The sequence below is a fragment of the Caretta caretta genome, chromosome 2 (assembly GCF_965140235.1).
Source record: "Caretta caretta isolate rCarCar2 chromosome 2, rCarCar1.hap1, whole genome shotgun sequence".
Taxonomy (NCBI): Eukaryota; Metazoa; Chordata; order Testudines; family Cheloniidae; genus Caretta; species Caretta caretta.
In genome coordinates this window covers 194651447-194666805 of record NC_134207.1, presented here as the reverse complement: position 1 = coordinate 194666805, position 15359 = coordinate 194651447, and the positions used below count along the sequence as shown (strand labels likewise).

At 41.5% G+C, this 15359-nt stretch overlaps 1 protein-coding gene across 1 annotated transcript in view; it reads right to left on the bottom strand.

Moving 5' to 3' along the window:
* Positions 1-15359, bottom strand: part of TRIM71 (tripartite motif containing 71) — a 94534-nt gene that overhangs the window by 19400 nt on the left and 59775 nt on the right. Inside the window, exon 2 of the mRNA XM_048838663.2 lies at positions 4257-4424. Within this exon, the coding sequence (XP_048694620.2) occupies positions 4257-4424 (168 nt within the window). The remainder of the gene's footprint in view (positions 1-4256; positions 4425-15359) is intronic.

The following is a 15359-nucleotide window of genomic DNA, read 5'->3' as shown; positions in this document are numbered from 1 at the left end:
ATTTATGTTTTGTTCTTTATTTTTCTAGCTTAGGTACTTATATGGCCCACATTACTATACTGAGAGCCTCACAATCTAATGTGTTTATCTTCACTGCACCCCTAAAAGGTAGGGATGTATTAGCCCATTTCACAGTTGGGGAACTAAGGCACAGAGAAACTAAGTGACTTGCTTGAAGTCACACAAGAAGCCTATGGCACAGCAGGGAACTAGTCTCCCATCCAATTTCTCCCAACCCAACCCAACCCAACCCAACCCATAAATCCCTCCTCTCATGACCAGCAGCAGCAGCTAAGAGGCTCCAATTTGTAGCCCTTGGTAAGAGGACGTTCTACCAGATAGAATTAGTGATTTATCACTCAAACCTCAAAATTACTGATGATATGTACTCTCAAACGTAGCTCTATCTTAGTGGTTTTTTTTTTTTTAAATTACAAAGAGTTCCCAGACAAAAACCTCACACATTGCTACCAAACAAGGAACGGAAAGAAATACTACCATGTGGTTTCTGTAATGATTTGAATATTTTAAAAAAAATTCTAACATGTCAAGTTTCACTGGTTTGCTCTGGCTACTCCACCCTACTCTGGAGTAGCACAAAGTAGTGAGAACATACTGGTCTGCAGAAGTGGCTTTATTTCAACAATTTCCATCCCTTTCCTGCCCTCCACATCCCTCCCTCTCAGGCCAAACTCACCCTTTCCCCTACCCTTTGGGTGATTTTGAAAAGAAATAGTTAAGTGTCGTGATTTCTACATCATTTTTCATAACAAAGTTCATCTATCAGAGGCTGGAGCATAACATCTTCAGAAAAACTCAAATAATGTCTGCCCTCCTTCAAAATGGCTGCCTGTCATCTGTTTTTGTCAATGGGAGTGAAGCCGAATTCCCCTCAACTATGCGTAGGACACTGAGCATTTGGGGAATGATGTAGCAAGCATAAAAACATAAGAACAGTCATACTGGGTCAGACCAATGTTCCATCTGGCCCAGTATCCTGTCTTCCAACCAGGGCCAATGCCAGGTGCTTCAGTGAGAATAAACAAAACAGGTAATCCTCAAGTGAGCCATACCCTGTTGCTTATACCCAGCTTCTGGCAAGCACTTTTGTCAAGGGTACCTTGTGGCTTCAGTAGCATTGAGAACAATAGAAAATGGCTGCCATTTTTAAAGAGGGCAGTTTGTAGCCTTCCCTGAAGATTCTGTACCAGCCTCCATGGCAGGAAAAATTTTTTTTTTATGAACATGAACAGCCATAAAAAAAAAAATCATAAAAATAATTAATTGATTTTTAGCCTATACAAAGAATTCAGTGAGTTTTAATCATATGTAAAGTTTTAAAAGTCTGTTATTCAGTTAAGATCATTAAAGACTAAAGAAGTCTGATACCCAGGTGCTAAATTTCTTAAAGGCCTTAATTTAAAATTAATTTTAGCTCCTGAACAGATTTACTTATAAATCCTCAGAGAAAGAATATAGTGTTTTTCATTCAAAGTTTTGAATTCCTGTTTTAAAAGCAAAGCTCATCCTCAACTATGGAGCTGCAAACTAGTATCTCCATAACAGATGCAAGCTGCCAGGTATCTCTCATGCTCCAAATTGGTGATATTGTTTGTTCTGTAGCTCCATTTGGGTGTGTGTGTGTGTTTAATTACAAAGAGTTCCCAGACAAAAACCTCACACAATAGCTTTAAACAAGGAACAGAAAGAAATACTACCTTGAGGTCTCTATAGTGATTTGAATAAGCAATATCAACCTTTTTTAATTTTTTAAAAATTCTAACTTATGTCAAGATTCACTGGTATGCTCTGGCTGCTCCACCCTAGTCCGTTTGTTGTTGGGTGGGTTTGTTTGTTTGTTTTGGGGGGTAGGGGGGAGGATTAAAGATACTTCATGCTGCTACTCAGTTTACTTAGATTCAAGATGGTAAAACATAATAGTCTATTTTTAGGTTAAAAGAATTATAACAGATTTAGATCATATGGTTCTTTGGGATTGGGACAGTATTTTTGTTTTGCATTTGTACAGCATCCAGCACAATGGGCACAGGTCCATGACTAGGGCTCTTAGGTGCTACTGCGCTAAAAAAAATAATAAATCAAGAATTAATTCCACATAAACCAAACAATCTCTGATTTGTAACCTGTGTTCCTTATAACAGAAGGAATATATAAAATCGGAGTGAACATCTGAGAGTTGAACATGCAGAATATATTTATTCACAGTATTACTGCAACCAGTTCTCTTCTAACCCAGGTGCTGAACCAGACATGGCTTTTCCGCACACCCAGATTTCAAAGAACCTTCCAATACCCTCAGCCACCAGCTGCATTTAGGGTGGGGTTTCTGTCCTTACTTTTAACTTACCTTTAGTTAAACTATATTCATTAATATTTAAAATAAACTGAAGAGTTTTAATTAGTTTCTAATTAAGTAGCGGTTATCCTCCTTTTGTACGTTTATTGTGAAGGCATTAAGCATTTCTCCCCTTGATATCTTAGACAAGAGCTGTGCTCTCCAGAAGGAAACGCAGCAGCTTTACTCCACAGGCCAAGCGGCTCGGAAGTAGAATACAAAATGATAATCCCAGCTCTGCTACTAATTCATGGCATTCATAAAAGTTTGTGCTTTGAGGATTTCAGATGCCCAACGGCAAAAATCCAGGGACTGATTTTCAGAAGGTCCTGAGCGCCAACAGCTCCAAATGAAGTCTCACTTACACACTGTAGGTTTTCAGCACCTCTGATAATCATGTTCTAAATGTCTAAAGTTAAGCACTCAAATTGAGAGCATCTTTGAAAATTCAACTTATCCTCAGAGCCTCGGTATTACCATCTGTAAGATGGGGACAAACAAAATAAAACTACCAAGAATTACTGAATCTCTTGATTTTATTGAGAGTCTCACAATATTTGGTGTGGTACCTAAAGTCCTAGCTACAGAAGACAAATGATTATGTGTAAGTGTAAGCTTTCATTTAAAAGAAAAATCTTCTCTAGCCTTCAGAGTTCCAGAGGAAAACATGAAAACGTGAACTGAATATACTCTAAACAAAACAGAACAGAAAGCAAATCAAAAGCACTCAATTTTCAGGGAGGTAGGGAGGATGGTTTAAATTGCATTTTAAAGATCTGATTTAAAGTCTGATTTATGACTTTTTAAATGTTTGAGTTTGGCTATACTGCCTAGAAGGGTGTTATGAAGATTAATATTTGCAGAGCTTTGAAAGTGGGCAGTGCTGTATAAGTGAGGTGTTGTTTATTACAACTTTGGAGAAGATAGTAGTTTAGGGCCTGATTCTGTCCTGCTTCTCACGCTGACCAGTACTTTACTTGGCAAGAAGTTCTACTGACATCAGCAGAATTATCTGCAGAGTCAGGTACTACTCAGTGAGAGTAAGAATGGCTGAATTGGGTCCTTACCTGTATATCTGGTCAAATTCCTTTCTGCCTACCAAAATTCTTCCTGTCGTTTGAAGGGGTATGGCAATTTTCTTCCATCCTTGTCCCGTATTTAGATTTGTTGTGCACTGTTGAACAGCTGCTGCATTCCTCCATAGAAGTGGCACTATTTAATTCTATAACACCTTGCATACAAAATGCTTTATGATCCTTGAATGCAGAAATGCCTTCACCCACTCTCTGCTTAAATTCATCCGTGTTCCTATTCTGAGAAGGTTATATTTGTAATAGATCCCCACTCACCCACACAGAGTGGAATTCTAATCATTCTAATCCAAGTAGCTGATGCTTACTACTTGTCATGTTACACTGCCCAAAACTTCCAACCATGCTTGGGGACCCACTGTGCTAGGCACTGGTCAGAGCCATACTAAGAGACAGTCCGTGTTCTGAAAAGCTGGAGATAGTTGTTGGCAGTTATACAGCAGCAATGAGGCATGTGCCACCTCCAAACCAAGAGGGCTTTACAAGATCAGAACTTTGAGCCTAGAACAAGTTACATGTCAAACTGTGCACGGTCTCATGTGGAAACAGCATGATGTCCCTATTTATGAAAGGATGATGCAACAAAGATGCATGTGCATAGTGTGTTGGCATTTCCTTTGATTTTGCTGCTGACAAGGAAGTCCCTTCCTGAATAATTAAAAGACATCACCTAGCGCAACAAGGGAGAGGGTAGGGGACACTGAAAGGAGAGGCTTTTTGCCCTTCACACACAGGGGACATTAATTAGCAGCAGCACAGCTGGTGGTAGACAAAAAGGGAAGATTTTCTTATCCAGGTGAGCGACTTACCTGAATAGCCTGGCGTCCTTGTTGAGCATCTGCTAGCAGCTGAATGGTGAGGGTTCTGGAATCCTGGAGGGCATCTTGGAGGTAGATAAAGCTATGACCCACATGTCGTCCCATGGTGCATTCCCGGCAGATAGGGACAGAACAAGTGTCACAGTAGAAATGCAGCACCTGGAAAGGACACAGAAGAAAAAATTGTATGACACACTAAACCACCCACAGAAGAAAATAAGTATCTTAACCATAAGAGAGATATTATGGGTAGTAATGATAAGCAAAGTGTTCACAATAGCTTATATAGAGGAAAAGTGATCCCTCTTGAAAGCAGCCACTCATACGTGGACAAAAATAAAATAGAAGTGTGATTGTTTTCTTTGCAATACAATACCAGGATGTCCATCCCACCCTTCTCTCAAGAACGGAAACCATCTGCCAACACTTACCCATTTGGGTATGTCACCTATTGCATGTTTCAGATAACTTTTCTTGCATATACAAACACTGCATAAAGTTACTGAGCCATTTAAAATTTACTGTACTATTGTTGCACTAGGCACATCAAGCAAAAAAACAAGGACAATCCTCTCTCTAATCTTTCAGTCTATCTGCAAGACAGAACATTCAAGGCAAACTGGATGCAAAAGCTTGCCATCACCACCAAAGGTGGTGTCAAAGCCAAGAATTGTGGCAGGTCTCCTGTGCCACCCAGGACTTTCAGTGTCAGTGGAACTTTTGGGAAGAAGCTGGAAATAGGAGGAAGAAATTGTACACTGTAAGTCAGTTACAGAATTTAAAGATTAGCTTGTCCACATTTTTAAGACAAATGGAATCATGTTGGTTAATAAAACTAAACCAGATCCCAAACCCCCATTCACTCCAGAGTAAAACTCTGTATACGCCATATCATGTATTTATTCACTAGCAGTAACTGCTTGCATGTTTGCATTCCATCCAACAGAGGGAAGTGGTACACAGATGTAGCATCCTATACAGATTTGTGTTTTGTTAGAAGTTAAAGAAAATCAGTTGAAAACAGACCTGTGGAGGAGTGTAAAAACCACCAAACAACCTAAGAACAAGAAAGTTCAGAGTGAAATCTAAAACTCTTATACCTACACACATCATTCTTGATATAGGAGATCATAAAAAGTCCTAGAAAATCCAAAACGCTGTTGAAAAGCCAAATCCACTGTACATTGCAAGTAAGGTCTTATACCATAAGTACAGGTTTTCCACCATCCTTAACTAGTAGTTTTAACCTACTCCATAGGAATGACCAAGAGCAAAACAGAAACAAGAACCAAGTAATGTTCATCTGAGCGTGGAGTGGTGGTGGGGTGGAAGGCAAGGCAATCGAATCTAACGGCAACCAACATTCTCTGTACCAACTTGATTTATTTTTTTTTGGAGGTGGGTGCAAGGGAAAGGAGACTACCATCCTGATTTCCTTTTCCTAAAATTTACTCCATTTATTGATCATAATAAGCCAGGCAAGCAGGCTCACTCCTCCACCTGGCGTGGACACATTTTATATTATGCAGAAACATATCTGTAGCAGCATACAAAGTTGTGTGCGTGTAGTTCATCTTTAATTTCTGCATAAGTTTTTGAAGGAGGTTTTCAACAAAACCTTTTAAAAAAATGAGTTACATTTCTGGACACAGACTGTTTTCCTAGAAAAATTAAAGCATCCTTATTAGCATCTGAACAAGACTGATACCTCAAACATTCTAAATGTTTTGGAAAATATCAAGCTGCTTTAAATTCTAAATATTAAATTTGGAACGGGTGCCTCTTCCTGTACTAGAAAATTCCTTTTGTGCATAATGTGGTAAGTCAGTTTACTGTATTATAGTTTTCTCCTGCAGTGCTGTATTTTCAATGTAAGTTTACAAAGAACATACATTAAATATTGCTGGTCCATCCAACTTTTAAACTACAGGGCGGGGGGTGGGGTGGGATGAAAAGCCACGCAAGGTATCAAAGTCAAGTCGAACAAATCTGATATTATTTAAAAACATGCAACATGGATTATGCATCTCACTATCAAGGACGACAGCGGAAAAGAAAATGGCGATCATATGAGCAAGAGTCCAGCAGCAAGTTAAACCGGTCATTAGCTGTTTGAGAGAGTTAATGCCAGAAGCAAAGCTAGGGCAAAGGCCAGGGAACTGTCCTGTCACACAGATCCAGATGCTGCTGCTGCTCAGAATACAATGCCTAATGTAGGACTCACTCAGGCCACAGACAGAGAAACTAATCAAGCAGTTGCTCAATCAACCCACTCCTGCCCTCCCTCTCCTGATGGATGCAAATGAAGTAATCACATTTTTAATGAAACCAACTAACAAAGATGACAATTTTATTTTAGATATGCAGATTACATAGGGGACATGATAAAGTCTTAAGGCAGAACTGAAAAACCAACCTTCTCATTCAAGTGAGAAGGCTGTTGGCAAGTTTCTAAGGCAAAGGTCCCCAATCTGTGGGGCGCGCCCCACTAAGGGGGAAAAGAAGAAAAATTCTGGGGGGTGCGGCAGAGGCCTGAGCCAGCCCCCATGGAGGGCAGGCAGGGAGAGCCACCCAGCCCCCTTCTGGCCTGGGACCAGGCCCAGATGCCGGCCCCATACCCGGGGCCCCAGCCTCGGCTCTGCTCCTGCCCCCACCCACAGCCTCCAGCCCTTATCCTGTTCCCACCTCCCAGAGCCGTGACCCCAGACAAGGGTGGAGGGAGGTAAAAAGTTTGGGGACCACTGTTCTAAGGTGATGTATGTAGAGGCTTTGCAATCTAGATTTAATTACAAGAGAAATAGAATCAGTGGGCGTGGGGGACCATCATTTAATATGACCATGCTTACTCCAGCTCCACCACCCTTTATTAAAGTTAAGCTTTTTTTTAAAAAAAAAAAAAAGCTGTATCTATCCTTATACCCCCTCAGAGACCTCAACATATGTTCACTCTGCAATGAAGATGACTAGACATTGAAAGGCAGCTGGAGGAGGATAGAGAAGGGTAGTTAACTTCAAGGTGACCTGCTAGAATCTTCTAAGCCAGCAGTTCTCAAATTGTGGGTCAGGACCCCAAGGTGAATGGGGTCACCAGGGCTGGCTTAGACTTGGTTCAGCCCTAGGCGGCAGGACTCAGGTTGCAGGCCCCCTGGCCTGGGGCTGAAGCCATGAGCTTCAACTTGGTCCCCCACCTGGAGCGGTGGGGGTGGGGCTTTGACCTTGGCCCCTCCTCAGGGAAGTAGGGCTTGGGTGGGCTCAGACTTCCGTCCCCCCTCCTGGGGTCATGAAGTAATTTTTGTTGTCAGAAGGGGGTTGCATTGCAATGAAGTTTGAGAACCCCTGTTCTAAGCATAAGTTGAAAAAGGCAAAAAGCGCATTACTCTTTTGGAGCCAACTTCAGTTTTAATTCTTATACCTTCATACAACATAATGCAACATATTAGAGGCAGTTTAGCTGCACTGGTTTCTTTATTTATCTGAGTGTTAGAGTCTGTATACACCCCAATGTACCCACAAAGAATCAGAGGGCCAGACTGTCCCCTTCCGTACTATCTGGGTGACGGAAGGGAGTTGCGCCAGAAGGGCTCTGCGCGTAGAAGCATAGTGCCATGCCCACCCACAGCCAACTCCACAATGAATTAGTGAGTAAGAAAACTGACTGCCATCATTTATTATTCACAGTCTCCTTCTCTTAACCCAGCCCCAAAGTTCAGGGCCAGTAGCCAAGTTTCCTGTCCTTTTTTGTTTTTGGTGGTGTTCATTTTGCTTCCCCCCCACCCACTACTAAACAGGGCCACCTGAGCCCAATAAATCTAACAAACTGTGATATCTGTAGCTCAGAATAAAGTTTTGTATTGATTCTAATCGGGAAGGATTAAGATCCAAACAAACACAGACCTTGCAGTTTTTTCTTGCAGTAGAAAGATATATATATATATAAGGGTTGTTTCAAGCAGGCAAATATGTACTAAATTTGTAGAGAAATCTGCTCCTCCTCCCCCCACCCAATTCCCATTTCTGGAGTAGCAGAATCGGAAGGGTTTGGCTCATGATTATTGGACATCATATATCTTTTTAAAAAATTATCGCGAGTCTTAGATTAATAAAAACAGAATCTGTAGAAGGATAGAAAGTTAATCTTCCATTACTGAAGAGCATTCTATCATGGCAAAATGTATTCATTTTTAAGAACAGAATTTAGGTTCGCCTCAGACAAGTTTCAAAAGATTTCAAGTTCTTCCCCCACTCAACCACATCCCCTAAAACCAAACGTATGTAGCTACCTTTGAAAAAGTTCTCTTTCTGGATGTATATTTAACATTTGGGGGTGCCTTCCACTTAAATTGTTATTTTCTTGTTTTTAAAAACCATAAGGGCATAAGATTGTTTTTTTCCCTTGAGACTTCATTTTTTGTCCCACTTGAAGATACACAGATAATGAAAGGGCAGGGGCAGATTGCCACATTGTAATTTAACGGATAGGATTTTGGAACGACCTCTAAGCCATGATAGCGTTATTAACTGCTGCCCACTCATCTCCAATTCCCCAATTTAAGAACAAATATTTTGTGAATCTAGCCTCAGAAATAAACAGCCATCTTGTTTGGGGCAGGAAGTGTAGAGGAGGAAAATTGGAGCTAAAGATCCCCCTTTCCTCCTGAATTAAAAAAAAAAATTAATTAGGGATCACATGAATTATGTTTACTGCATTTACTGTTTGGTTTTGTAATTATTACTAGGCTGTTCTGCTGTAGAGATAGTTAAGGAATAAGATTTTATTTTTTCTTTTTAAATATACCATTCTCCACTTTGTTAAACTCTGGGCAATTTTAGTCAGTTAACTGGAAGACTACTGGAAAGACAGAAATGAAATATGTAAAAAGGAAGAGTAACAATGTTCTTATCAATTTGAGAATTCCAGTTTGTCACACTTAATATTTTAAGACGCTCCCTCAAAAAAATACATCATCCTGAGAAGGAGAAAGAGGCAGGAAGGTGGTGATGGGAATGATTTTAAAGATGGTTAACAGTGATTTATTCCAAAATAAGTTAACCATGGGTTGATTATTTCCAAATAGAAAATATTTCCGTGAATTGGTGGCATACAATTTTAAACACAAAACAATAAAGGCAGCCTACTTCAAATTAAACAGAGTCAGTGAACCCTATCAGAGGGCTATTCATCTTTTACAGCCGCAGGAGCCCAAGAAATACGACAGCAAGACAATAAACGTGATTGCTTCAGGAAAGGCTGTACAGTGCACTGTAAAAACATTTTACAACAGCAGAATTCCTGGGTGTCGTTCTCCCCATTTTTTGGTCCATCTGTTTTCAAAGGGTATGGGGGGGATGGGCGGAGATGTTGTTAAATGTCCCCTGGGATTCCACAGCAATCAATCAGCATCTGATGAATGGCCACTAAAGTTAAACTCTGACCCGACTCTACAATTCCCACACCAGCTCTCCCTTCCTTACTGTTGACCAGCTTCCAGAATGCCCCACCCACCTACCTCCCCTCACCAAAATTTCCAAAATACCAGGCACAGACAAAAGCATTGGAATGTAGTAGCCACAAGGAAAATTCAGTGAAAATAGTAGTTGAGGAGCCTTCTCTTAACTTGTGTTTAAAAAGTGTCCTCTTGGTGAAGCCAAAGTGTGCCCTTTTGCCTCACAGCTCTCATTAAAAACTGATTTGTCTCTCTGTAAAAACTGTATATTTTTAAATATGTGTTTGCATGTAGCTATATCTCTAAGAGGGAACAAATAGATTTCTTCAAGTTCTTATGCTATCCCACCATCATATGCACAAACAATATTGACACTGAATGTAACTGATTACAATAGTTTTTAAAACTACAACATTAAGAACCTACTGATGGAGGCAAAAATATTTAGAAGTTAAAGAAAGCCAGACATTAGGGCTCTAAAGTTTACTGTAATGTTTACACATTATTTCTCATTCTGCCCTGGGAACAGATACAAAATATATGGTGAAAAATAGCAGCATGGAAAAAAAAAAGAACCTCAGTTTTACACTTTTGAAACAAGCTCAACACTACTTTTACAGAGTCCAATATCAGTTTAAAAAGGCAAAAAGCATATCTATTCCATTCAGCGCAGAATTTTGGAAGTTCATATAGCAAAAAGCATTTCACTTCTTTTAGCTGTACTGACTACTGCATCTATTACTGCCGTCGCTTGCTTGGTAGCAAGTGCAGTAGTTAGGGTTGTCAGACTATGAAAGTTTTAAAATGCTACAAACATTTTAATCACCACATTTTCCAATGAAAAACGTGTTCTGTTTCTGTTCAAGAGCAATGTTGTAGAAGAGTTTGAGAAAAGTCCTTTTGGCCGTGTGACTTCAGAAGCATATTTTTCCATCCTCCCTTGCTGGGGCTGGGGAATATATGTAAAATAAAAATCAAGCTATGTGAGAAATGAAGATTTGGGTTCCGATACTCAAATTTGTATAAATAGTCATAGCTCAATTGCAGTCAAGAGAGCTATGACATTTAACTCAAAAAGCAGTTATCAATGGTTCACTGTCAAACTAGGAGGGCATATCAGTGGGTTCCCTCAGGGGGTCAGTCCTGGGTCCAGGAGCATTCAATATTTTCATTAATGACTTGGATAACGGACTGGGGAGTATGCTTCTAAAATTTGCAAATGACACCAAGCTGAGGAGAGTTGCAAGCACTTTGGAGGGCAGAATTAGAATTCAAAATGACCCTTGCAAATTAGAGAATTAGTGTGAAATGAACAAGATGACATTCAATAAATACAATTGCAAAGTACTACACTTAGGAAGGCGGGGGGGAGGGGAAATCAAATGTACAACTACAAAATGGGAAATAATTGGCTAGGCAGTAGTACCACTGAAAAGGAACTGGGGATACAATGGATCACAAATTGAATCTGAGTCAGCAACAACATGAAGTTGCGAAAAAGGCTAAATATAATTTTAAAGTGTACTAACAACAATATTGTATGTAAGACATGGGAGGTACACCTCTACCCCAATATAACACGGTCCTCGAGAGCCAAAAAAATCTTACTGTGTTATATTGAACCGTGTAGGGAGGGCCTGGTAGGGAAGGCCGTGCCTCCCCAAACAGCCTGGCCCCACCCCTATCCGACCCCCACCTACTTCCAGCCCCCTGACTGACCCCTCAGAATCCCCAACCCATCCAACCCCTCCCCCCCCCCGGCTCCCTGACCACCCCCCGAGACCCTCTACCCCTTATCAACCCCTCCCCCCCTCCAGCCCCCTTAAACTGCTCAGAGCAACATGTCGGAGTCAGACACGCTGCCGCAATAGGCTCAGACTCCATGGGTGCTCCGGGGCTGGAGCACCCACAGAGAAAGCGTAGTGGGTACAGAGCATCCAACGGCAGCTCCCCACCCCAGCTCACCTCTGCTCTGCCTCCTCCCCAAGCATGCCACCACTGCTGCACTTCTCCTCACTCCCTCTAAAGCTTGCCGCTAATCAGCTGTTCGGCGCAGCAAGCCTGCAAGGGAGGGAGGGAGAAGCAGAGCAGCAGCATGCTCGGGGGAGGAGGTGGAGGTGAGCTGGGGCGGGGAGCGGTTCCTCTGCACCCCCTTGCCCCCCAGTTACTTGCTGAAGCCCTCCCCGCGCCCCCACCCCACCCCAGCTCACCTCCGCCCCACCTCCTCCCCTGAGTGAGCCGCCGCTCCACTTTTCCCCACTCCCTCCCAGGCTTGCACAAGCCTGGGAGGGAGGAGGGGAAATGCTTTACCACGTTATATCCTATCACATTATACCGGGGTAGAGGTGTAATTGTAAATTCTACTCCGCAGAAGTGAGGCCTCAGTTGGAGTACTGCATCCAGTTCTGGGCGCCATGCTTTAGGAAAGATGTGGACAAATGGGAGAGCCCAGAGGAGAGCAACAAAAATTATGAAAAGTTTAGAAAACCTGGCCTATGAGGAAAGGTTAAAAAACTGGGCATGTTTAGTCTTGAGAAAAGAGGACAGAGGAAACCTAACATCAGTCTTTAAATATGTTAAGGGCTGTTACAAAGAGGATAATCAGTTGTTCTCCACGTCCACTGAAGGTAGGATGAGAAGTAATGGGCTTAATCTACAGCAAAGGAGATTTAGGTTAGATGTTTGGAAAAACTAACTACTCCATAAGGATATTTAAGTTCTGGAACAGGCTTACAAAGGGAAGCTGTGGAATCTCCATCATTGGAGGTTTTTAAAAACCAGTTGGACAAACATTTGTCAGGGATGGTCTAGGTTTACTTGGTCCTGTCTCTGAACAGGGGTCAGACTTGATGATCTGTTGAAGTTCATTCTGGCCCTAGATTTTATAATTCTATATACCCAAGGCGGGGGAGGAGAGAGAGAGAATAAGGCCCTGAAAAATTAAATTTGTGGTATATCTGGCAGTCAGTGCCACTGTTAAGTCATAAAAAAAGTGAGAAGGAGCTGAGTTTGTAGGTCTTTAACTTTTTCAGTGGAGCAACCTTCAAACTGTATTAATTTTTAAAATAAATTATATGCATGTAAAATATGAGAAGGTGCTGAGCTTGTTGGTGGAGATCATTTCTTTGGGTGATTTGTTTACCTTATTGGCACTACAGAAGAAAGTGTCCAGTTGTAAGCTATGTTCCAATCTGCTTTAAATACCAGTTTAGCAGAATTTATAGCTGTTAAAACACACATATCCAGAGCTCTGTGTTCAAGTACATAATTTTAATAGTCACCTATTAGCTTGTATGTATGAATGTTTTGAAATGTAAATATTTAGTTTGACAACAAAGCTCTAATGTTAAGCCAGTATTTTCCATACCGTCATTATAAGAACCATCCATCCAAAAACTAAGAACCTTGGAATTCCTTAGTGTGAGGACATAATGACTCCACAGGAAACTATATCATGAAATCCATGGCAGGACACCTGAAAATTTAAAAAACAAAACTGTCTCTGTCTTGCACCGAAGGCGAGCCGTTCCTCAATAACTGCTGAGCCCAAGTCTGTGTTTAAAATTGAATATCAGATCTAGAGGGCGTTCACTCCAAAATTAGGGTTAATCTTTGTCCAATAGGATTTTTACAAGAATACTGGCAGCATCTCAAGAAATATTAAAACTCTTAAATCAGACAAGCCAATATGCGGAGAAGTTAAGCATCAGGAGGGATACCAGCTCATGATTTAGTGCTGCTCAGCAACTTGAGAGCAAAATAATGCTCTTTTAGTCTCCATTTAAAGATTCATAGAGTTTAAGTATAGAAGGGACCATTAGATGCCCTAGTCTGAACTTCTGTCTATCACAAGCCATAGAATTTCATCTAATTACTTTTGTATGGAGTCCAACAGCTGCTGTTTGGCTAATGAAGATCTTCCAGAAAAACGTCTAGTCTTGATTTAAAGATCAAAAGATGGAGCATCCACCACTTCTTTTGGTAGTTTGTTCCAGTGGTTAGTCACCTATGTTGTTAAATATTTGTGTGTCTGGCTTTGGAGTCCAGCAGTTGGTTCTTGTCTTTCTTTGCTAGACTAAAAAGCATGTTAGTAACACAGTATTTTCTCCCCATGAAAATACTTATATGTGGTTATCAAGTCACCTCTCAACAAGCTAACAAATTGAGCTCTTTAGATCCCTCAGGCCAGGTTAGTACTCAACAGGCTTTGCTGCTATAGCTATACTAGTGTACACACACACACACAAAAATACCAGCAAAGTACTCTTAGCGTGGACACAGCTTATACCAGCAAAAAGGGAAGTAACTTCCCTTTTTGAACTGGAGTTTGAGGTGTCTGGTCCCAATTTGTCCCACTGTGCTCCACACACCTGAGACCACAGAATTCTTGCAAGTAGTGTCTGTTGGTCCCCAGCTGGGTTCTTGCAGTCCTCGTGCTCTGCGCAGATGGTATAAAGGGTGGTAAAGACTAACCATATCTCCAGTTTCTTCTCTAGCCGCACATCAGACGTGATCCAAAACACAGGGGAAGGAGGGCAGGCAGTGGAATATAGATAGGGACCACACGTCTTGACAAACTCCAGCTACAGAGGGTAACTTCCCTTTCATCTTTGAGTGACAAGCAGTATTCAGATTGGTGGAGGGTGCGAGGCTGCAGATGGTATAGCTGCCTGTAGAACTCCTGTCCCAAAGGAGGCTCAGACCAACCACAGATCAAAGAGGCTGGATCCAGGTGTAACATCTTGTGAATGCATGGCTGGAACTCCATGTTGCTGACTTGCAAATACAAAGCAGGGATACCTCTTGAAGAGATGCTATTGAGGCTGCTACACTCTCATAGAAAGCCTCTGCCCTATGTAGGAGAGGAAAATGTCCCAACTGATAAAGTAGGAAATAACCATAGATCCATTTAGAGATTGTCTCAGAGGAAACAGCTTGTCCTCTGACTCATTCAGCTATGGCAACAAACAGTCTAGGTGACTTTTTCATCTTTTGTTCTCTGGAGTTAAAATGCCAATACTTGTCTTACACTAAGGAAATGAAAGTCTCTTCTCTCCACTGGAAGCCTAGGGATTCAGGCATAATACAAGTAAGTGGATAACCTGATTTATGTGACACTCTGAAACTACCTTAAGGCTGAATTTCAGGTGTAGTCATAGTGAGACTTTGTCTTTATGGAATATTGTGTATGGTGGGTCTACCATTAGGGCTCCATGTCCACCTACCCATGTGGCTGAGGGGTTGGTAATGAGGACAGGTGAAACATTGAACATGTAACTACATGTTTGAGAAGGCTGTGTTGCCCCCACTTGGATAGAGTCAGGGAGGGATCCAACCTCTGGAGTGGATGTAGAGGAGGATCTGCTCTTGTGCCTATGAGATTGACCTTTGTTTTCCTGGTGAAACTGCAACAAAAAGTCCCTGAAGTTTGCTGTTTCCTCCTTCTGCAGCAGACCTTGTGCTAGGAGGAGTGCTCCTCGCTCAAGCTGGCCCATGTACAGGGCCTAGGTGCAACTGGAGCCTCATTGCTTTCTCCATGCGGTGCTTCTTTAGTCAAAGTTCTTGCTCCTTTCTGACTCCTGCATTCCTCATTCTAAGATATATAACTTTTCATATGGCTGTATTAAAAGGCACTTTGTTTGACTGGGCC